This window comes from Podarcis melisellensis (assembly GCF_964234715.1).
Source record: "Podarcis melisellensis genome assembly, chromosome: Z".
Taxonomy (NCBI): Eukaryota; Metazoa; Chordata; class Lepidosauria; order Squamata; family Lacertidae; genus Podarcis; species Podarcis melisellensis.
In genome coordinates, this window is record NC_138547.1 from 17,461,420 (window position 1) to 17,486,134 (window position 24,715).

General features: G+C 46.0%; 1 protein-coding gene across 7 annotated transcripts in view; it reads left to right on the plus strand.

Moving 5' to 3' along the window:
- Positions 1–24,715, plus strand: part of RXRA (retinoid X receptor alpha) — a 132,032-nt gene that overhangs the window by 37,757 nt on the left and 69,560 nt on the right. For 4 of the 7 annotated variants that reach the window (XR_014164890.1, XM_081897868.1, XM_081897870.1 and 1 more), the window contains exon 2: positions 20,135–20,215. The exons of the other annotated variants lie outside the window; for them this stretch is intronic. Coding sequence is in view for 3 of the 4 variants with exons in the window: in XM_081897868.1 (XP_081753994.1) it covers positions 20,135–20,215 (81 nt within the window). In the remaining variant the exon portion in view is untranslated. The remainder of the gene's footprint in view (positions 1–20,134; positions 20,216–24,715) is intronic. 7 annotated transcript variants of the gene reach the window in all.

A 24,715-nucleotide genomic window follows, 5' to 3' on the forward strand; every position in this document is an offset into this window, starting at 1 on the left:
CCAGCTCAGTTTTGTCTACACTGACTGGCAGCAGTGGCTCCCCAGGATCCCTTTGGTATCAAGGTGTTGAGGGTGGCTTCCCTGTCTCTCCCTTGAAAAGCACATAGAGCTGAAGAAGGAGGCATTTGTCTGTTCCAAAGTTCAGATTAATTCTGTTCCAGGGTAAAAAAAACAACCCAGTATGGAAGTTTACGGAGCCTTTTTCACTTTTCCCTGGGTCTCAGCCACGCTGGTTATCGACTGCAAAAGAAACTCTGGTGCTCCACTGCACAGACTCTCCAAACATTCCCACAGCAAGGCATCTGGCTGCACGACTCTCATTGGAGGGTGCAGAGAAGTAGGGGGCTTGGATGAGACTGATGGTGCACAGTGCTCCTCGGTCTCCTTCAAGCTAACATCATGGAGTGTTTGCTTTTTTGTGCAGGAGGTCACAAGTTCATTCCCCAGTAGCATCCCCAGGTTGGGCTGGGAAAAGACTCATATCTGGTACCCTGAAGAACTGTAGTAGAATCATAGAATTGTACAGATGGAAGAGACTCTGAGGATCATCTAGTCCAGGCAGGGCCTTCTTACCCATTGGCCCTAGGGGTGAGGGGCACCTGGGTGCCAGGCTGTCAGGGGCACCAGCCTGAGAGTCCAGGGCTCAAGAGTTGAGTCCGAGGAAGAGCCCGCCCATCGGTCGGAGCTCCACGGCGGGCTCTTCTGCGGGCAGCTCCTCGCTGCGAGTTCAGGGGCGACTGAGCCAGTGAGACACTGAGGCAGCCAGCCAGCTCTGCCCTCTGCGCGCCTGGGACTGGGCAACGGGAGGGGGGGCGCCAGGCAGATCTTTGCACCCCGGCACCGCATATGCTTAAGATAGCCCTGAGACCATGCCTGTGAGTCTAGTCCAGCCCTCTGTAATGCAGGAACATGCAGCTGTGCCATATAGGATTGAACCTGCAACCTTGGCATTCTTAGCACCGAACTCTAACCAACTGAGCTATCCTAAGTTGCTACTGCCAGTCAGTGTAGACAGACAAATAGTCTAGGATTTGGTATGAGGAAGTTTCCTAATATAAGTAAATAGCTCAGATAAATCAGTTGTGATTCTTGCATTTCAGGGGATTGGACCAGATGAACTTTCAGGTGCCTTCCAAGACTATGATTCTGTGATTTCATTGAATAATGTTTCACCATCTCTCCGAATTGCTGAGGGTGTGAGATATTGTAGATGTTGCACACCCAGGCCTGGGGTTTTCCTGAGCTTCTCTGGCAGATGGCTAGAAGCAATTGAGATTTGTTAATCTCCCCGCCCCCCCAATCATCTCTCCCACCCCCCACAAATCTGATCATGTAGTGGATTTGGCTCCAGTTGGTAGATGTCTCCCTTGTGGATGTCTGGTTGCCTCTTTCCTGAACCTCAGATGCTGATGAAACTGCATTGACTTTCTATTTGCAAACAGCAAAGCGCAGAGAAGTGGAGGGAGGGGTGCTCTTTTGAGCCTAGTGACCCAGGCTGAAAAAGGCTCATCCCAACTTCCTTCCTGCAGTGGATTCCTTCCTTCTGTTTTCACCACAAAGCTCTGGCTGCTTCCTTATGCTGAATCATGTGGGGGTGGGGGGGAGTTGAGTAAAGAGGAGGGTGGGGAGGAAGCTGGATGCCGCACATGGCCCCCTCCTTGTCACATGACTGCAATGTGGTGACTGGAATCCCTGGGAAATGCTGATTCGATATTGACATTTCAGGCTCAGCCTCAGCCTCTTTTCATCTCTCCAGTGACATAACAACACAAGAAGAGCCTTCTGGATCAGGCCACTGGCCCACCCAGTCCAGCATCCTCTTCTTGCAGTGGACAACCGAATGACCCTGTGGGAAACCCACAAGCAGGATCTGAGCACAAGAGCCCTCTCCCCTCCTGGGTTTTCTTCCAACTGGTATTTAGAAGCATTTGTGCCTTCAGCTGTGGCAGGAGAGCATCCTGGCTATAAGCCTTCAATAACCCTCTCTTTTTTATATATATATAATTTTTTTATTAAAGTTTCCATAATTTTTATAACAACAAAAACAAAAAACAATACATTAGACACAACAAACAAAAAACAAGTATAATTTCAAAATCTTATTTTCTTATAGTTTACTTCCCCGACTTCCTCATACTTCCCCTTTCTGTATTCCAATTTCTAATCAGTTATTCAGCAAATCCTTCCCTTATTTTAATCTTAAGTTTAAACTTACTTATTCTCTTTAACTTATCCTTTACCGCTAGTAACTGCTTATTTTCTAATCCAACATCATTTTAACACTCATTAATTTTACAGTAGTTCTTTAAATAGTCCTTAAATTTTTTCCAATCTTCTTCCGCTGTTTCTCTTCCCTGGTTTCGGATTCTGCTCGTCATTTCTGCCAGTCCCATGTAGTCAATCACCTTCATCTGCCATTCTTCCAAGGTGGGTAGATCTTGTGTCTACCAGTACTTTGCGATAAGTATTCTTGCTGCTGTTGTAGCATACATAAAAAAAGTTTTATCCTTATTTAACACCCCCTGGTCGACAATACCCAAGAGAAAGGCCTCTGGTTTCTTCAGTGGTACCTCAGGTTAAGTACTTAATTCATTCTGGAGGTCTGTTCTTAACCTGAAACTGTTCTTAACCTGAAGCACCACTTCAGCTAATGGGGCCTCCCGCTGCCGCCGTGCCGCCACCACACGATTTCTGTTCTCATCCTGAAGCAAAGTTCTTCAGGTACTATTTCTGGGTTAGCAGAGTCTATAACCTGAAGCGTATGTAACCTGAAGCATATGTAACCCGAGGTACCACTGTATTTGTCTAATCCTCTATTAAAGCCATCCAAGTTGGTGGCCATCACTGCCTCCTGCAAAAGCAAGACCCATAGTTTAACTCCGTGCTGTGCGATGACAGACTTCCTTTTATTCGTCCCGAGTCTTCCAAAATTCACCTTCACAGGATGTCCACCAGTTCTAGTGTTACACGTGTGTGTGTGTGTGTGTGTGTGTGTGAGAGAGAGAGAGAGAGAGAGAGAGAGAGAGAGAGAGAGAGAGAGAGAGAGAAAGCTTTTCCCTATGTGCTTTCTCCATGTCTTGCATGATTTTATGAACTTCTATCGTGTTGTCTCTTGTTCACCTTTTCTGTATGGAAGTAGGTGTTGAGCAGTTCTGCCATCCCTCTCACCCAATAGCATTTCTCCATCTTTTCCACACAGAGGACTTATTACTTGCTTGCTCTTCTTCTTGCTTCGTACATAGCCAAAGAAACCTTTTTTATATTTGACCTCTCTTGCAAGCCTGAGTTCATTCTCCTTGCAACTGTTGGCTACTCCTGTATACTCTTCTTTTGTGATTTCCCATTTCTTATACAGTGGTACCTCTGGTTACAAACGCTTCAGGTAACGAGCTCTGCTAACCCGGAAGTAGTACCTTGGGTTACCAACTTTGCCCCAGGATGAGAACAGAAATTGTGGCGCAGCGGCAGTGGGAGGCCCCATTAGCAAAAGCGCGCCTCAGGATAAGAAAAGATTCAGTTTAAGAATGGACCTCCGGAGCGAATTAAGTTCAGAGCCAGAAGTACCATTGTACATGCCCTTAACTGCTTCTTATGAAGCCACTTCAGTGTTTCTTAAGATGCCTCCCACTTTTCTTTCTTGTTGCAGTTGTCTGCATTTGTCCTTTCAATATTTCTACTTTAAGAAACTCTCATCCACCTTGGCCTCCCTTCTCTTTGTGTTTTCTGACCGTGGGATTTTGCCTAGTAGCTCCTTAAGCTTTTTGAAATTGGCCCTCTTAAAACCCAGATGCGGAAAGCCTGTTTTCGTGACACTCCATTTCTTTTGTGTTGATCTAATGAGCCAGCTATTACAGTGCTTTAATTTTTCAACTGGCTTGAGCTTCTGGTGTTTCTCCGCCCCCCCTCTTCCAGAGCCCCCCTTCACCCTTATTTTTCCAGCCAGTGCTACATTACAATGGTACCCTGGGTTACAGATGCTTCAGGTTACAGACTCCGCTAACCCATAAATAGTACCTCGGGTTAAGAACTTTGCTTCAGGATGAGAACAGAAATTGTGTGGCAGCGGCGCAGTGGTGGTGGGAGGCCCCATTAGCTAAAGTGGTGTCTCAGGTTAAGAACAGTGTCAGGTTAAGAACGAACCTCCAGAACGAATTAAGTTCTTAACCTGAGGTACCACTGTACTGCACTTCAGAGAGAAGAGGAGCTCTCTGCCTGACTATGCTTTGAGCACAGTGCTAACAGGCGAATGACCAGCAAGCAACGTCCAGAAAGGGGACAGAGGAGGGATTTCTCTTCTCCTCTCTGTGAGTTTCAATTTCCTTCTAACTAATCTTTGTGGTTAAGAGGAAGCAGCCCAGGTGGGCAATCCTGTGCCAATAAAGACCTGGAGATTTGGACATCGTGCTGGTATTTATTGTCCTGGTTGCTGACTTAACATAATGTCAATAGGGAATAATCTGGGGGAGCAGCATTTTTGGAGAGAATTTGGCACCTCGAACATGTTGCTGAGGATTGCTAAGATCATAGCACTGTAGGGTTGGGAGGGACCCCAAGGGTCATCTAGTCCAACCTCTTGAAGTGCAGAAATCACAGATAAATTATCCCTGACAAATGGCCAGCCAACCTCTGCTTAAAAGCTTCCGACAAAGGAGATATAATTGTGTTTATATTACCTGCTTATGGTGATAGGAAGCTGAATTATACAGAGTCAGAAGATTGGTGAATCTAGCTCATATTATCAGCACTGACTGGCAGCATCACTCCAGGGGATATTTTCAGTCATACCCAGAGATTCCAGGGAATGAACTTGAAACCTTCTGCGTGCAAAGCAGATGTGTCACTAATGAGCTAGGGCCCCTCCCAGAAGCAGAGGGAGAGGCTTTGTGCCATGACACTATTGGTCCATCTAGCTCAGTATTGTCAACACTGAGTGGAAGCAGTTCTCCAGGGATTCTGGCATGGGATCACTGGAGATGCCCGTGGTAGAATCTGGAGCCTTCTGCCTGCAAAACAGATGCTCTACCACAGGGATGTGAATTCACCCAAAGAACTGAAAAAACCTGCCCTGTACTAAGTCAGGTCATTGCTTGTCTAACTCAATGTTGTCTACACTGACTGGCAGCAGCTCTCCAGGGTTTCACCTCACAGGGCTACTTGGAGACGTTGCTAGCGATTGAGTCTGGGACCTTCCACATGCAAAGCAAATGCCCTGTTTTGTTTTGCTTCAAAATATTCTGCCTTTGCTCAGACCCCACCTGGAATAATGAGTCCAGTTCTGGGCGCCACAATTTAAGAAGGATATTGACAAGTTGGAATGTATGCAGAGATGATTAAGGGTCTGGAAACCAAGCCTTATGAGGAACGGTTGAAGGAGTTGGATATGTTCACCTGCATAAAAGAAGAAACTGAGAGGGGATATGATAGCCATCTGAAGGGATCGTTGCTCCAGAAGGTGGTAGGAACTAATCCAGTAGATTCAAACGACATGGAAGGAGATTCTCACTAAACCCTAGGAACAGTGTTCTGACAAAAGAGCTGTTTGAGCAGAGACTCCTTTGGAAGGTGGTGTGCACTGCTTTTCATTGGAGGCTTTTAAGCAGATGTTGGATGGCCATATGCCTAGGATTTTTAGCTGTAATTCCTGACTTGCAGGGGGTTTGAGAAGGGGGTCCCAACTCTACAGCTATATGATTCTATGAAAAGGAAGGGGTGGAATCTTGCATATTTATATGTGCTGGGATTCCCATGCCCTCTCCCCATTCCACTGAGTGGCTGATCTGTTTATCCAAGCAAGCTGCTCCCCAAGCAGACCCACTTAAATGAATGTCCACAAGCAAGTCATGCCCGTTGATTTCAATGGGTCTGCTCTGAGTAGGACTAAACATTGGCAAGGATCCCATGTGCTGAACCATGCACTCCCCCCATCTCTTATTGATGCATAGTGTATGAGGAGGGGGAGCAATAGCACGGGGGTGGATAATTAAGGTTGAAACAGCCTGTACCAGGTGGTTCTCATTCATTACTAGATCTGGGTCAGCCACCAGAGAAGAGGAGAAGAGGAAATGGGGGACGGGGGGACAGGGAGGGGGTGTGGCACCCACAACACAAATAGAAAAACTAATAAAATAGGGGAGCTTGAGAAACATTTCGGGCTTTAAAGTAGCTCGTGAACGAGAAGCAGGCAGAAGGTTGCCAATCAGAACTGAGTTTATAACGTGTGTTTTTCCTCTCTGTTTTCTCTATTTGCACCCCTGGCTAGGAGTGGAACAATTTCATTGGCATTTCAAGGCCCTGGTCACTTGGCGTTTCCTTCAAAAAGGAGCTGTTTGCAAATTTCTAACCAAATCTGGGCATGTTGTAGAGTTGGAAGGTACCTCCAGGGGTTATCTAGCCTTACCCACTGCAGTGCAGCAATCTGTTTTCTTATTCTGGGCTAGAGGAGCAAGGGCAGCAGTTGCAGACCTCAGAAAACTCTGAGGTGGATGTGAAAAGTACAGTGTACAGAACAATTCCTGCCACTCACTAGAGGAGGAAGAGGAGGAAGTCTAAATAAGAGACTTCTTATTGAGAGGGATAGAGGCAACAATGGGCAAAAGTAACAGGACGTTCTGGGAGATGTGCTGTCTTCCAGGTGCAAAGATTCACGATGTGAACAGAGAGGTTGCAAAAACTTACAAAGCCCACTGACCCCAACCCCTTCCTTCAAAATTCATGGGGGGTCCAAAAGATACTTTCAGACACAGCCTTTGTCATACAGCAAAGGACTATGAGACTCTGGGCAGGAAGCTGAAGGGCCTTGGGGCACTGTTGGTTTTTTATATCCCTCCTTCCTGCTGAAGGTCATGGCCCAGGAAGGAGGAAAATACTGGAAGTAAACCACTGGGTGTGCAGATGCTGTTTTCAGGAAAGGTTTGGCTTCCTGGGCCATAGTCTCTGCTTCCTTAAGGAAGGAATTCTGGCAAGAGATGGGCTGCATCTCACAGCGGTTAGCAAGAATGTGTTTGCTAAGAGTCTCATGAAGCTGATCAGAAGAGCTTTAAACTAGATCCTGAGGAGGAGGGAGACAACACTCCAGATGACAGCAGAACTCAGATCACAGGATTTTGCGGGGGTAATAACTTCATTGATGCACAGGAAACTGAGGCACCAGAATGTGCTACATTGCTGGGAACTACAAGGAGGAAGCAGATGGAAGGTTTCAGTAGTCTCTATACTAATGTATAGAGTATGGGAAACAAGCAAGAGGAATTGGAGCTCGTAATACAGGATGGCAAATGTGACCTCATAGGCATTACTGAAACATGGTTGAATGAGATTCATCACTGGAATGTAGGAATTGAGGGGTATAACCTGTTCAAAATGAATAGACCAAACAGGAAGAGAGGGTGAATAGCATTATAGATAAAGGATGAGTACACTTGAGAACTTGTGTGATGTAATGGTTAGAGTATTGGACTAGGACCTGGGAGAGCAGTGTTTGAATCCTCATTCAGCAATGAAGCTCACTGGGTGACTTTGCGCCAGTCACCTTCTCTTAGCCTAACCTACCTCACAGGGTGAAATGGGGAAGAGGAGAATCAGGTTCACCACCTTAAACTCATTGGAGGAAAAAGGTGGTATATAAATTTAATATATAAATATAAGAGATCCATGACCTGGAGCATGGAAGGCAGATTAAAAGTATATGGGTAAAAATTGTTGGAGAGAGAAACAATAGTGACCTTACTCTCTGTGTCTTCTATAGACCACCAAGTGGATAATGCATTCCTAGAGCAGATTGCAAAACATTCAAAAAGGAGAAATATTGAAAAGAGGTGTGGGAACTCCTAGCTACTTCAAATGAATTCAAATCCCCAGGGCCAGATGAGCTGCACCCAGGGGTACTAAAGGAGTTGTGGATGTAATCTCAGTCTATAACAGTGGCGTAGCGTGGGTTGTCAGCACCCGGGGCAAGGCAAGTAATTTGCACCCCCTAACCCGTGGATTTGCACCCCCTAACCCTAGCCCTCAGATGTTGCGCCCAGTGCGGCTGGCCCCCCCTGCACCCCCCACGCTACGCCACTGGTCTATAACCTTTGAGAATCCTTAGAGACCTCTTGGTGAGGTCACTGTGGACTGGAGGCAGGCAAGTTTTGTTCCTATCTTCAAAGGGGGGGGGGGAAGGAGACAAGAAAGGAGATTCCGATGAAACATCAGGAAGGACTTTCAGATGGCAAGAGCTGTTCAACAGTGGAACAGACTCCCACAAGAGGTGGTGGGCCCTCCTTCATTGGAGGTTTTTAAGCAGAGGTTGGATAGCCATCTGTCATGGATGCTTTAGTTGAGATCCCTGCATTGCAGGGGGTTGAACTAGATGAACTAGGCATCTGGATGTACAATGTGAAATCAGGATATGGATTTCCTTGAGCTCTGATCATGCCTCTTGCTTGCCTGGATGGGGGGTGGAGATGGCTATGTGAGCAAAAACCACCCACATTTGCCTTTGGTCCCTGGCTAGCAACCCCTGGTGAGCTGCCCAGGAATGAATGCAGCCCTAGGGCCAAGAAAACACTCTCTCCAAATACAAATTTCCATGTGCTTGGAAGAGTTTGCTTTCAAGCAGAATTTCCCAAGACCGTCTTTCCAAACCCAGCGTCGACTCTTCCTCATCAGATCTGTTTCCACCCAAGCTGCGTGGCATCAGCCGGCATTCTCCTTAGACCGTGAATAAATTGATGTTGGATTTTGTAGCGTACGCAGCAAGGAAAGGATAATCTCATGTGTGATGGAGATGATGGGAGCCAAGTCTTTCAAGGTTGTAAACCAACCGTGCTTTTGTGAACTGTGTCAGCCCTGTCTTCGCATCTAAACAAAATCCTGGATTGACTATGCTTTTAAGGCTCAAGGACGGTTCTAATGGGGAACATGGGCAGCTTGATAGGAACCAGCCTGGAAATCTATAAGTGGGAGGGTGGAAGTTAACTCATTAACCTAATTAGGAACATAGGAAGTTGCCTTGTATGACATCAGACCATTTGTCCATCTAGCTCAGTATTGTCTGCCTGGATTGGCAGGGTTTCAGAGGCTGAGCTGTGCCCTTCAAAATAAAGGTTCTAGTCCTCATCGTTGTAAATAAAAGCATGATTTAAATAAGGAGCTGTCATGCTGAGTCAGGGCATTGGTCCATCTAGCTCAGTATTATATGGCAGCAGCTCTCCAAGGGTTCGGACAGGGTTTTCTCTTAGCTCTATTGATGCAATTTTTCATATGGATATATCATTTTTTTTTAAGCTCTGCCTGATTACTGAAGAGCACTTTTGGGGGAATACAGTGGTTCTGCATACAGCCCCCAGAGGAATCTGAATGGCTGGGGGCAAAGCATGACATTTATGGACACCCCCTCCAAAGTAATTTACTGGGTGACAACTCTACTTATCTGTTGATGCTCCTTTCCATGTGCTTTAGCTTGATGCCAGTTGCACCCCCGACCTCTCTGCACCCTCAAATGAGAGTCATGCAGCCAGATGCCTTGCTGTGGCGATGTTTGGAGAGTCTGTGTAGTGGAGCGCTGGAGTTTCTTTTGCAGTCGATAACCAGCGTGGCTGAGACCCAGTTCTGTCGTGAGCAATGAAGAAGACAGCCTTTCCTCCTCAGTTATTTTTAATGTGTTCAGCATTCATGGGCTCTTCTAAATAATGACAATAGGAGAGGAAGAGGCTGCCATAAGAGAATAAGACAAGCCTGCTGGACCAGACCAGTGGCCCATCTAGCCTAGTACACTGTTCTTACAGTGACTGTCCAGTTGGCCATTATAGGAAGCCCACAAGCCAGGATCAAAGTACTTGGAATTCAGAAGCATTATTGCTCCTCCTACTCACCTTTCCTCTAAACTAAACTGCTCTTAACTTTCTCTGGTGTTTGAAAAACAGCCCTGCCTGGAACCTGCTGCAGAGGAGCCTCCTTCTGCAAGAGCCCACCGCCATCTCAGGTCAAGGCAGGCAGCAACCTGGGAAAGAGACATCTTTAGTGGTGGTGCCCTGGTTACTGATTTGCTTTCCCAAGAAAGGCCTGCTTGGCTCCTTCCTTGCTGAAGACTTCTGGGATTTCTATCACTGATAGCAGAGATACTTAAGTAACATAGGCAGAGTCCAGAGAGAAAAGCAACAGATAATGAATGACTGAGGGAAACAGAACAAAAACAGCATATAAAGTGAGGCAAAAGGAACAGATAGGTTTCTCTTTCTTAGGATAGGCCTCATTCACAGCAGAAGCTGCAGGAGCCCACCACCATCTCAGGTAAGGCTGAATACTACCAGGGAAACAGTTTCTTCAGTGGTGGTGTGTCAGTAAGAGATTGCTCTCCCAAGAGAGGCCTGCTTGGCTTCTTCTTCACTTAAGACTTCTGGGGCTTATATCAGGGATGGCCAATCCAGAGTCCTCTGGTTGCGTGCCAGCCTCTGGGACTGCTGTTGCATGTTGCGTGTGTTTTTGTGCATCTCTTCTTGTGAAAAAAGCACTAGATATGAATGGACAAATCTGTCAGGTTCACATCCTCATATTTCCAGACTTTAAGTACCACTTTCAATATTTCTGCTGCAATTTGCCATTTACCACTCAAAAATTTGGCAACGTTTTGCCCACAGTGTTAGCAAAGCACCCCTTTTCTCTAAACTCAAAAGTGCCAGACTCTGCATCCTTTTTCTCAAAGTTGCCCTTTTCAGACCCTTCCCTAAGGTAAAGGTAAAGGGACCCCTGACCATTAGGTCCAGTTGTGACCGACTCTGGGGTTGTAGTGCTCATCTTGCTTTATTGGCCGAGGGAGCCGGCGTACAGCTTCTGGGTCATGTGGCCAGCATGACTAAGCTGCTTCTGGCGAACCAGAGTAGCACACGGAAACGCCGTTTACCTTCCCACCAGAGCGGTACCTATTTATCTACTTGCACTTTGACATGCTTTTGAACTGCTAGGTTGGCAGGAGCAGGGACCGAGGAACGGGAGCTCACCCTGTCGCGGGGATTCGAACCGCCAACCTTCTGATCGGCAAGCCCTAGGCTCTGTGGTTTAACCCACAGCGCCACCCGCGTCCCTTTCCCTACTTCCTTGTTATTCCTTTTAGAGGTGTGGTGACTTTTCACAGTATATAGTTATCCCGTAGATTTGTAGAAATGTGTTCTAGAATCCTAGAATTGTAGTGCTATGTAGTCCATTCTCCTGCAGTTTTATTCTCAGTTCCTTTTCCTGAGCTTCCTCCTGGTTAGGAGATCTCCTTTACGTCCTATTCAATTTTTTCTCCATTAATGTCTCAACTTCAGCTGTGCATTGCTCTGTCATTTTTATGAGAGCTTTGCAGTATTTATGCAAGGGGGGGGATAAACTCTGTGGGCTGCTCTCGTGCGTTCAGGAGGCCCCCCTCCCCCACTTCCCATCCGTTTCCTCTTCTATCTCCTGTTTAATTTTTTATCTTCTTTTCCTCTCCTCCCCCACCCTAGATCGGGAAGGAAACTAGAAGCTTGGCTCTCTTGCCAGATGGCCTGAATGAAGTCTTTGCCTCTGTAATATTTCACCGGGAAGAAATTGCAGCCCATTAACTTGGATGGGTTTTGAAAGAGAATTGGAGAAGTTCGTGGGGTAAAAGGCTGTGTCGGTGGCTACTAGCCACAATGGCTGTGCTGTGTGTCCGTGGTCAGAGGCAGCGATTCTTCTGAATACCAGTTGCTGGAAACTGCAGGAGGGGGGAAGAGAGTGTTCTTGCATTCGAATCCTGCTATAGCAGGCTTCCTATAAACATCTGGCTGGCCACTGTGAGAATAGGATGCTGGATTAAATGGGCCTCTGGCCTGATCCAGGAAGGCTCTTCTTAAGACTCCCATTGTAGTAAGCAGGTTTGAAGCCTAATTCTGTGGGTACAGGAGTGTATCCCATTGAGCTGAATTAGTTGCATTCCTACCAATGATTAGCACGATTCTATGAATGAGTTTTGTTCCTAACAATGTGTTGTTCCTTTATGCCTGTAACAGCAACGTCAAATTCATTTGGTCCTAGAAGCAGCCCACCCTGATTTCCTGGAATTGCAAGTGGGAAGAATGTTCTTGGTGCCCCAGAAGCATCTGGTTGGCTGCTGGGAGGACAGGGTTTTGGACTAGATGGGCCATTGGCCTGATCAAGCAGCGTTCTTCTGATGCTCTTGTTCCTCTTGGAAAGGGCTTTCCAGGTTTCAGCTTTCCCCACCTCTTTATTACTGTGACTTGTGAAATGGCACGTGCCAAAACTCCCCTTTTAACACTATTTTTAAAGGGAATATGTAGGGTAAAAGACTGTGAATCTGTGGTTTGCAGGCAGAAAGTCTGGTGTCCAATCCATGGTATCTCCAGGCAGGACTGGGAACGTATTCCATCTGAAAACCAGAAGAGCTGCTGCCAGTCAGTGCCAGTAATACTGAGCTAAATAGTCCAATGATCTTGATGTGGCAGAAGACAGCTACCAATGTTTCTAGTTAATTCTTTCCTCCGTTCACAACTATGAGGACTGGAATCTTATTTGATTCCAAGGGGAAGGTCAATAGCTCAGTTATGGAGCACCTGCTTTGCATGCAGAAGGTTCCAGCTTTAATCCCCAGCAGCATCTCCAGGTAAATCTGGGAATGATTATCTGCCTGAAACCCTGGAGAGCCACTGCTGCTAGTCAGTGTAGGCAATACTGAACTAAATAGACCCATGATCTGATTAAGCAGAAGGCCGCCTCCTAGATTCTATCCTTTTTCCAGATCAGTAGTTTCCAAAGTGGGAGGTACTCCCCCCTTGAGGACAGTGGGATTACATAGGGGTAATCTAAGAGGCAAGGGGTAGGCAGGGGGTCTTGGGAGGTCCTGCTAAATGACTTTCAACCAGGTATTGGGAAGGTGTTATACCTTCACCAGGTAGACCCATCATTTTACTGAACAGTGAAGGCATCAATAAAAGTGGCATCTAAGACTCTTGCTAAATGATTATCAGACTTTGAAAAGCTGGTACCACTAGATCAAGTCCATCAGTTTTGTTGAATTCATTCAGCTAAATAGTTTAATTGGAGTTACAGATAGGTAGCCGTGTTGGTCTGCCATAGTCAAAACAAAAAAAATTCCTTCCAGTAGCACCTTAAAGACCAACTAAGTTAGTTCTTGGTATGAGCTTTCGTGTGCATGCGCACTTCTTCAGATTCGTATCTGAAGAAGTGTGCATGCACATGAAAGCTCATACCAAGAACTAACTTAGTTGGTCTTTAAGGTGCTACTGGAAGGATTTTTTTGTTTTGTTTAATTGGATTTTGAACACATGTGCTATTTATTGATACTGTTTTGATTTTGGTTTTTTACGATCTTAGTAGGTAGGTCCTGCAAATCTCTTTTCTGAATAATGTTTTTTGTAGGGTAGAGGGGGCTGGGAATGAGTTTCTGGAGTCAAAGGAGGGGGGCGCGGTCCAAACAAGTTTTTTTTGGGGGGGCCTGCTCTAGATGGAGACATGGTCTTGCAGCTCTTTCTCCACCAAGAAACTGTTCCTGATAACATCGTGCATCCATACAATGTTCTTCCCAGTGCAAGCCCAAACCCTTTCCAGATCTTTCAAGTTTCACATTTACCTCTATGTTCCCCCCGAAGGCACAGGGCAGAAAACAACCTTTCAGAAACAAGTCACAACTAGTGAAATGGCAAGTTTAGAAGATATCACATTACACTGTATTTTGCTTCTTCCTTTTCTGTTGTTCATCTAAGGAGAAGGGGAGATTAATCACCTATTCAGCAACCCTCAGTTGAGATTGACTGGCTCTATGTAAGAGCAATTATCGGGGGGGGGGGGGGGAGAGAAAGCAGGAAAAAGCTTCTCAAAAATATATGTAGAACACCAGAACTGCGTTGGTGCAAGGATTTTAAAAGGAAATTAAATCTTATTTGGGGGGCAAGCGGTGATCACTTTCTGGGAGACAATATGGGTGAGGGGAAGAAGTTGTCATAATCGATCCTTGCAGAGTATTTATGCAAAGCAGGTCCTGAGTTACAGGCCTTCCAGGGAACATAAAGTAAGATTCTAATCCTCTGAACAAGGGGCTGAATTAAATAGGACCATAGGAAGCTGCCTTCTCTGGGGTCCATCCAGCTCAGCAGGGCCGACCCTCCTCTGAGGCAGACTGAGGCAGCCACCTTGGGCGGCGGAATCCCGTGGGGCAACTGCTTCCAGAGAGATCTTGCGGAACTCTCATGTGACCCTGGGAAGCGAGGCTTGTGGAGTGGAGAGGCACCTTTTCATTTTGCCTCAGGGATGAGGCGCTCCTGTAGCTCAGCACTGTCTACACTGGCTGGCAGCAGCAGCTCTCCACAGTTTTAAGCAGGGGGCTGTTGCCAGCAACTGAGCCTGGATTCTTCTGCATGCTGAGTTGCAGGCCTTTCTTGGTGTGAATGTACTCCTGAATGCACGAGCCCTCACAAGTGTGTTGCCTGTGTGCCTGTAGCTTCAGGTAAGCACAGTGGAGCCATCCACCTCAAGAAACATTATCTCGTTCTTTTTGTCCTCGCCTATCAATATCCCATGAGCGTATTAAACATTTAAACCCAAATGAACTCTGCTGTTGTTGAGGTATGGGCGCCTGCACGTAGAGGGGGGGTGGGTGACGAGCTCAGTTTCAGTTTAAGTATATGCCCCCCTTTATAATGCAGCTGTGTCAATTGGAAAAATGACACTGGTATTTAAAATGCTGTTCCGTAGTCCTCTTTAATTAAGGAAACGGCATAATACCAATCTGCTCTCATTAATGAATTTTTAACAGTCAAAAGGAGCCATGAGTGACATCCAGTAAGTTGTGGACTTGTTGCTGTGTTTTGGGCGGCATTTGAACGATTTAGACTCCGTTAGATGTCAGAATGAAAAAAAACTGTCTTTAGGGTCACTTTCTTTTATTTTTTATCTATCTTTTACTTTGTTTTGCAAGATTCATATGCAACTCTGTTGTACTGAAACCTCTAAGCTATTTACAAGTCTAAAAATATGAAAGAAAAAAAACGATGTCAACTCATGTTAATGATAAGAGCAATCCCCTATTGAGAACAGCATGCTGGACTGGATGGGCCCCTTTGGTCTGATCCAGCAGCCAAGCTCCCTTATGTTCATTGGAGGACCTGGTCTTATATCAAGTCAGGCTATTGGGTCCATCTACTTAGAACCTCTCTATTAGCAGGACGTCTACCCAAGATTTCTAGCATGTGCATATAAAATTGTAAGAAGAGCCTGCTGGATCAGACCAGTTCACCATCTAGCCCAGCATCCTGTTCTCACAGGTGCCTGTTGAGGAGATCCTGAACACAACAGTAGCACTCTCCCTGATTAAATATTCAATTCACAAAAACATCAATTTGCAGTTAGAGCATTAAGAATGTGAGAAGAGCATGCTGGATCAGGCCAAGGGCCCATCTAGTCCCAACAGCCTGTTCCCCCAGTGGCCAACCAGATGCCCCCAATGGAAAGTGCCTAGGCAGGATCCAAGCACAAGAGCCCTTTCCTCTCCTGCGCCTTCCAGCGACTGGCATTCAGAAGCATTGCCACCTCCAACCGTGCAGCCAGAGCATAGCCATCAAGGCTAGCAGCCATCAACAGCCTTCCCCTCCTCTCCATGAATTTGTCTAAACCTCTTTTAAAGGATCCTGCAGGAGTGAGTTCCATAGTTTAACTCTGCAGTGCATGAAGAAGGACTTCCTTTTATCTGTCCTGAATCTTCTGACATTCAAGTTTCTCCAGATGTTCATAGGTTATAGTGCTATCAGAAAGGGAGAAGAACTTTTCTCTTTTAAGATCCTGGACCACATGTTTGGCCAGAGAGGTTCTCAGAGTAAACGTGTTAGCTGGGGTGGCCACAAAACCTGGACCCACTGCTCACCTTAGACCTCCACATGACCTTAGACCCCTAACCCTCTTTTAAAGCTGTTCCCATTGGTTCCCATTGCTATGCCCCATGGCAGCCAGTTCCGCTGTTTAACAATATGCTATGTGAAGAAGGACTTCCTTTTCTCCACCCTGAATCTCCCTGCTATCCAGCTTCGTTTGAAATCCTTTGTGAAGCTGGTGGAGCTCAAAGGAGAGAAAAGGGGGCCTAAACTGAGCTCTGTGCAAGGCAGTGAGTGGTAGGAAGCTGCTAACTTGGCAACTAAGCCGGAGATACAATTACTCGAGCTGAAGTAATTATGTCGACGTATCCTGCGGTAACCCTATCTCCCAACTAGGGCTTAGTGGCAGACGGGGCCAGCAGGAACGGCGCGTCGGAGAGCCTTAACGAAATGGCACATGGAGCACTCGCAGACCGTGGGGTTCGGAGCTGCTCCTAGAATCGTAGAATTGTAAAGTTGGAAGGACCCCCAAGGGCCAGCTAGTCCAGCCCCCTGCAATGCAGCAATCACAGCTAAGGAATCCCTGGCAGGTGGCCATCCAACCTCTGTTTAAGAACTCCCAACAAAGGATTTCCTACCACCTTCCCAGGGAGTCTGTTCCATGGTCACTTCCTTACTGTCAGAAAGTTCTGGCTGTGTTCTACTGCTGGAGGCAGTGTGCATCTGAACACCAGTTGCTAGGAATCCCAGGTGGCAAGAATGCTGCTGAGCTCAGGTCCTGCTTGGAGACTTCCCATTGGGGCATCTGGTTGGCCACTGTGAGGGCAGGATCCTAGCCTTGATGGACCACTGGGCAACTACTGGTGCTTTCAGGCAAGTGGGCATGCTCTTAACTATGGCCATGGCAAGATCTCATCTCATTGTTAATAATATTTATTTATATATTGCATTTACATCCTGCCTTTCCTGCAAGGAGCTCCAACATTTACACCACCCTGTCTTGGACGGATGTTGTTTGCCTTGGCTGCTCAGCTGTTCCATGTTAGAGGCTGTGCCAATCAATTGGCGCTTTTCTGCCCCCACTCCCCACCTGCTTTTCCTCAGAGCAAATAAATGTGATTAACCGGCTAATTAGGATATATTTTCTGCTTGGGCCCCTCCTCCCTTTCCTCCTTCCTTAGAGAGGAGGGTGGCTGTCTGCAAATAGCTAGCTCAGAACCATCTCTCCTAATAGGGCTGTCACAACAGACCCTAGATGCATCCAACACAGCTGTGTTGCAATTTCCTAGTAGGCATGCTCTGTGGGGAATGAAGATAAGTAGCAATGCCCAGTTGTGGGGATCCCCCATTCTTTTTCTTTTTAAATGATGTATGGGATAAATAATTTTGTCAGGTCAAACTTAGGAGCGTAGGAACATGCAAGATCACATTATGCGTCCACTCAGCCACATCAATCAGCTGAACTGTCACTGTTGAAGGTACCATCACATCAGACCCATTCCGCATTTTTTAGAACTCGAATATTTTAGCACAACTGTACCTATGCACTTTGGAACTCCCCTCCTAGTGACATCAGTAGTATTTGAAATTCCCTGCGTGCCAGGCACGTGTTGGGACTGCGAATGGTCCACTTGTGACCAGATGGAGATGCCCTGTTGTTGGCTTGGCGGCTGACATCTCCACCACCTGTCTGTTGTGGAGAATGTCAAGAGTCTTCACATGCGCCATGCTCCTTGCTGTTTCTCACCTCCCTCCTTGGGGAAGGGATGCGCAAGCACTCATTCTCCCCCTCTTCCACTCCCTCTTAACTCCATAGCAGCGCAAGGGCATATCTCTCTGCACTTGAATCCTTGTTTGTGAGTCACACATGCAGCCCCCTTTCCAATGTGCACAGGAAGGAAGCCCCCCATGCTCCAACAACAAAGCTAACCTCCCCAGGTAGCCATGTGGAGGGTCACACAGCAGGACTCCTTTCCCAGCCAGAGTGAATATGTGCCTGGTGTGAGAGGAGAGACAGTGGCCCAGACCATGCCCCCCACCCCCCATTGCCAGAGCTGCCACCAGTTTCCCAGGGGCAGCTGTGGGTGAGCTCGGTTCCTGCACATGTGGCCAGGGCACGGTTGGTTGTGGCTGCACACAGCAAGCAGCAGGAGGGGACAATGTGCAAGTGTTTAAAGGCTGGTGGAGGTGATGCCTCCAGAATTGGGAAGGCGAGTCAGCTGAAGATTGAGGCATGCGCAGGCAGCAGCAGGAGGAGGTGTGGCACACAGTTCAGAGTTATTTCCAGGTGCATTGGAGAAACGACGCCAGGAGGGGAGCTTCCTGGCTTCTGCTGCAGGTTTGGCTCAGTTTCCCCTCCCTCTGGCTTATTTAATTCTAGGCAGTGCTGGATTAAACCCTGTGGAGGCCCTTAGACAGTCGAAACCGTGGGGGCTTCCCTCATGCGCATGCTCTAGTGGGAAAACATTGAACAAGAAAGTTTGATTGCAATTTTCTTTCAATATCAAATCAATATTATATTGATCTTTTGCCTTGAAGCCCCCAACGGCATGGCCTATTCTACCTATTTGGGAATTCGACACTGATTTTTTTCATGTGGGTGCCACCCCACACACCCTTTCCCTTCCTCCTGGAGGAAGAGCTGCCTCTTCCCAATTCTCTGAGGCCTTCTCTCCCTCCTTCCTCTTGCCCTGCCACTCCCAGCTGGCCTGAAAACTTGGCTGCGGCTGCAGGGAGTGACGGGGTGGGTGGGTGGGCATGGCTTCCCCAAGGAAGGAGAGTGGGAGCCATGTGGGCACATGGGGGGACACATCCCAGACCTGGGACCTCGCCAGTGAGGGGGCAGTGGGGGTGGGCAAGGCCAGGGAAGTGGCTGTGCAGTGGTGACAGCAAGGCAGGTGCACAGCAGTGGCTCCTCTCCCTCTCCCAGAGCAAGAAAGGCAATGAAGTAAGTTTCTCGCAGACACTTCTCTCCTTCTCAGTCCCATGAGCAGAGAAGTCCTTGCAGCTTTCCCTGTAGCTAAAGAACTGGGCAGCCTGCTTCGGACCTATTGACTCTGAAGGAAACTCTGCCGAGTTTCAGCTGGGTTGGCTCAGTGTGCAAAGGATGGCTTGTCAGCAACATCCTTCCTTCCAGCTTTGTGTGTGTGGCCCCGTTCCCCCAGTCCACACTTGGCTGCACGAGGGGGACCTGGGTGCAGATGACGCGGGAGAGAAGCATTTCACAAAGCAGCTTGGAGGCTTTTGTGAGCAAGTCAGGTGTCATCTTTGTCTGTTTTAGCCTTGGGTTAGGCTCAGTAGTCGTCCCATTTTCGTACAGTGGTACCTCGCAAGACGAATGCCTCGTAAGACGAAAAACTCGCAAGATGAAAGAGTTTTTCGTTTTTTGAGTTGCTTCGCAAGACGAATTTCCCTATGGACTTGCTTCGCAAGACGAAAACGTCTTGCAAGTTTGTTTCCTTTTTCTTTTTCAATGCATTCCTATGGGAATCCGTGCTTCGCAAGATGAAAAATTCGCAAGACGAAAAAACTCACAGAACGAATTAATTTCGTCTTGCGAGGTACCACTGTATTTGGATTTGTGGGTGGCAAGTGATGAAAATGCTATCTTGTATGGGTACATGAAAAATAAAACGTATTTTTTCCCCTCATCACCATCATCGTCCATAGCTAATACTATGTGTGTGTTTTTCCTTCTTGCATACTGGGACAAGTGAATTGTTGCAAGAGTAAGCTACAGTCAAGCAATGTAGCTGAGATAATAGAATCGTATAATTGTAGCATTGGAAAGGACCATGAGGGTCATCTAGTGAACATGCTAGTGAATAGATATTCTGCTGTGGCTACTGTAAGCCAGGTTTAAGGTGTGATTTGGTTTATATAGCTTGAGTTTCTAACATCTAACTGGACATCAGGGAGACGACTTCACTTTTTTTTAATGGCCTACTAAAAACATTCTAAAAACATCAATGCAAGTTTAAATCTGTTTTTAGTCTTCTCTTATTTGGAAATCGTAATTCTTTTCGGTAACTTTTATTGTTTTATCTGTTTTGCAAACTGCTTTGAGGTTGTTGTTTTTACAGCTGGCATGCAGCAATAGACTGCCTCTGGGCATAGGGGTACCATTCTCAGCTATCACAATTGAATCAGACCCAAAGCCCATGGTGAACGCAAGAAAGCTTTGGTTATTAAGCCCAGTGTGCTGCTGAGCCTAGGTCAGGGGGAAAGCCAGGATCACACCTATTAACTAGCACCTCGTGGGGGGGCCGTGAAATGCATCTCTTAATCCTCTCCTGTTCTTTTCCTAGCCTCCCCAGCGCCCTCAGATCCACCAGCCATTCTGCAACGCCGCTGGCAAGCCTTGGCTCAGCAAACAGTCCATCAGGAGAGTGAGTTATCCTCACCCTGTGCCCTCCTTGCCATTATGTCTGGAAATATTAACACCACAAATCATGCCACCACGTGGCTTTTTTGTACTTAATGTATAAACCCTTTCTGACGTTCCCAAGAGAGAGAAAGGCAATCTTCTCCCATCACAAGAGATCCTGCCCTGTGGCTTAGGGGTGGAGTCAGGCCCAGAGTTAGTCCAGATCAGAGCAGATTGATTGAAAACAAAGGACATGACCAACTTCAATCTGTTGATTCCAGTGGGTCTACTTTGAGCATTTCTTAGCTGGTTGTCAACCTTTAGGCTGCTTGGGTAGCTCTGAGATGCAGAGAGTTCCCCATACAGAAGACAGAGGTGTTTGTTTGGGGTGGGGGATTAAACGGGGGAGAATCTGACAATTTTGACTTTTCTTCATTTTGCATTTTTCTGTTTTCCATATTTCCTTATCATTTTTTAAAAAAAAATCCTCATGAAAATCCACCAGCGATTTAGTGCAAATGTTTCTTAATAGATCCATGTTTATGTGCCATTTTGCCTTAAATACACCTCATTGCAAACCAGTTTCCCCCTAACATAATGTGATTTTTGCATGCTATTTTCCAACAAATATATACAATTTTAATGCACCACAGTACGTGGATCTTGCATGTTTCTTGCCTGGAGAATTCATTGCAAAATTCAGAGGGGAGTGTATTCTGAAGGAAGGCTGGGCTTGGTTTTGCAAATTCTTTCCAAAAGCACCTTTTAAGACTTCTGGAAAGAGAATTGCAGATGAATGAAGCACCAGCAAAAGCCAGTGTGCCAAAAGAAACTGTAGGTGCCTGAGTTTTCCTTCATCCTTCTGAGCTTGAACCTTGAACTTTTTTTGAAAGCAGAATACTTTTGAGCTTTGGTTCCATTTGCTGGGCCTGAAATGAGACAGTGGTTTCCGATTTTCACATAGGGATTAATTAATTCAGCCAACCGGAGATGATTCTTTTCATCTCCAAATTGGTGGTGTGGTAAATGGGCGCTGGGCTTAGTTTTCATGATTTTAAGCTCTGATTGAATTGTCACAGAGGGTATACTTTTTGCATTTTGTTGCCCACTAACCACACCTTCCACAAATCCTATATACCAGTCAACTGGGGCTAACCCTGCTGCATCCAACAAACTGGCTGATGAAAACTATTGCCGTCATAAAGTCAATCATAAGCTCCTGCAATAACTATTTTGTAGTCCAAACAATAATGCAAATTTCTGTTTCTATACTTGCTAGCTAGCAGCTGATTGGTGGCCTGTATACCAGATATATTTATTTATTATTCTAACACACACACACACACACACACACACACACACACACACTTTTTCTCCCTCTCCCCCCCCCCCTTTTGTGTGTATGTGTTTTAAGCAGGGAGCAATAAAAACTGGAAGGGGGGCTGAGATTCCTGCACTTCAGGGGGTTGGACTAGATCAGTGTTTCCCAACCTTGGGCCCCCAGATGTTTTTGAACTACAACTCCCATCATCCCTGACCACTGGTCTTGCTAGCTAGGGATGATGGGAGTTGTAGGCCAAAAACATCTGGGGGCCCAAGGTTGGGAAACACTGGACTAGATGACCCTTGGGGTCCCTTCCAAATCTCATAGAGTCTATGATTCTATGAAATCATGGAGAGCTGATGCCAGACAGTGTAGACAATACTGAGGTAGGTGAAATTGAGTTAGAGGAGTACTGAACCAGAAAATATTTGGAGAATGGAGAATATTTAAGGATTATATAAGATCATAGTGTACCAATCACACCATATCAGCAGAACTTGAGTGATACTTGTAAACACAACAAATACCGTTTGTGGAGTAGATGGGAACAATATTAAAGAATATAAAAATGTGCGGGCAGAACAATAACAGTATAAACAGCACAATAAGAATGATTGGAAGACTCGTTTTGTTAGAAGTCTTTTTAAAGTGTTTATTTAAGTATTAATTAGGAAGATTAATTTTTTATGTACGTAAATTTGCTTTTTCTTCTTTCTTTTTTCTGTATTTTCTTCTTTTCTTCTTGTTTTTTCATTGATTTCCTTTTTCTAGTATGAGATTGTAAATTCTTTGTATAAGTATGTAATTTAAATTAGTAAAGATTATTTAAAAAAAAGAAAGAAAAAAATTGGGAGCGGTGGTGGTCGACCTTGTCGTTTACCCCAGGCAACAAAAAGTTTTGGACCAGCTTTGCATCTGAGTTCTGAGAAGCCAACAGTACTGGTGATCAGGGACATGAAGAAAAGGGGTAACCATGGGAACAAACGATGCACAAACTGATGTTCTGAGGTGAAACACAATTTCTTCATTTTTTGAAAAGCTATTGCACAGAAGAATGCCTCTTGAATCCTCCTCAGCAAAGGTTGTTGTTGTGTGTGTTTTGTATACTTGCAAAGTATGCGTACATACTCCTCTCTAGGGTTCCTGAGGTAATTTAGAAATATTTCAAATAAGTGAAAAATAAAAACCAGCAAATATGGATAAATAGATAGTTAAAGAAAAAATTAAGAAGGCCACAGCCTATTCAACACAAAGGAGCATGGGAACAAGGTAAATGACCTTATATCCTGAAATGTGAAAACTTCTTACTGAAGAAAAGTCCATCTAGCATCTAGCACAGTAATGTTGACAGTGACAGGGGTATATTGCCCTTCCTTAACTGGAGATGTAGCTGGGGAGTGAAGCCCCGTCCTCCGCATTAAAGACAGCTGTTCTGCCACTAAGCCACTGCCCTTCCCCTAAAAATAAAGTGAGATTCTAGTCCTCATTGCTTTAGCAAGGGGCTGGATTGAACCTGGAAACTTCCGTACACCAAACAGATGCTCAAATGCTGAGCTAAGGTCTCTCTCCTGCCCCAGATCTCTGATCTGATATTCCTTCTCCTTTGTCTGCTAGGAAGAGCTTTGCTGCGTTCAGCCATAAACACATTAGCATGAGGCTAATGGATCAGGCCAATGGACTATATAGGCCAGTCTCCTGTGCTCACAGTGGCCACCCAGAAGCCCATTATGGGAAACCCACAAGCAGGATTTAAACACAACGGCAACTCCCCCCGCGACATGGTTTCCAGCAACTGGTATTGAAAAGCAACCATGGAGGCAATGCATAGTCGTTGTGGCTAGTAGCCATTGATACCCCCTCCCCCATGAATTTGTCCAATCCTCTTTTAAAGCTGTCCAAGATGGTGGCCATTACTGTCTCCTGTGGAAAGGAGTTCCATAGTTTACAATGCAGGAAGAAGGAACTTTTTATCTTGTCTCAAATCATCCGACATTCAGCTTCACATGATGTCCACAAATTCCAGTCTTACGAGGGTGGGGCATTTTTCTCCATCCACTTTCTCCATGTCATGCATCATTTTATAACCTTTAGCCCTTGCTTTGCAGTATGAAGGTTATATCCTAAGCAGTTCCTGCCCTCCACCGTCCCATCAGGCTTTTGCCATCTCTTTCTGGAGGACACAAAAGCCTTGGGACACGCAGGCCTCAGTTGGTTAGGCTCCAGCCCTGCCACAGCCTTGTTGCTGTGGGAACTGCAATGAGGTCGTTTAGCTGAATAATGCACACAGAACTTGTGATTATGGGTGGTGATGAGGTGACCGTAGCAGATCATAACAGCGAAAAAGAGAATGGAGACTTCCCGGGTTGGTTGGCTGGTTTGTTTGTTTTTCTCAGGTAGTTTCACTGTTGTTTTTAAAAGGCAGAACTTACAGCTTTGCTAGACTTCTGGCAGAATTTTAGAGCTGGAAGGCACCCTGAGGAATCACAGCTAATCACTGTTGCTCAACATTTGCCAGGTTTTCACTTGTGGACAATGTTTAATTAAATATTCTTTATAAATTCCCCATTCTTTTTTATACCTTTAGCTGTCTCCTAATTGTCTCCTGTCAGTTTTGCTAATTTGAGATATTCAAACAATTTCTCCTGCCATTCCTCTTTTGATGGTATCATTTCGCCTTTCCATTTTTTGGCGACTGGTATTCTCGCTGCTGCTGCAGCGTATAAGAATATTTTTCTTTTTTCCTTAGGCAGGAAAAAATGGCGGAGAAGGAGATTTTAAGTAAACCCTAGGAAGAACTTTCTGATGGCAAGAGCTGTTCAACAGCAGAATGAACAACCTAGGAAGGTGGTGGACTCTCCTTCACTGGAGATTTTTAAGCAGAGGTTGGATGGCCACCTGTCAGGGGTGCTTTAGCTGGGATTTCTGCATTGTAAGTGGTTGAGCTAGATGATCCTTGGGTTCCTTTCCAGCTCTAAAGTTCTTTGTTTCTTTCTGGTTGGCCACAGTGATAACAGGGTGCTGGACTAGATGAGCCCCTCTTTGGCCTATTCTACCAGGCCTCTTCTTATATTCTTAAGTGATTGCATGTCTATAGACTCACGACAAATTTACCTTTGAATCGGTGCTTGATCTACCCACTTGGGGAAGACGGCTGCCTCTGGTAAAAAGGACATTCAGTATCCTTCTGCCTTCCATGTG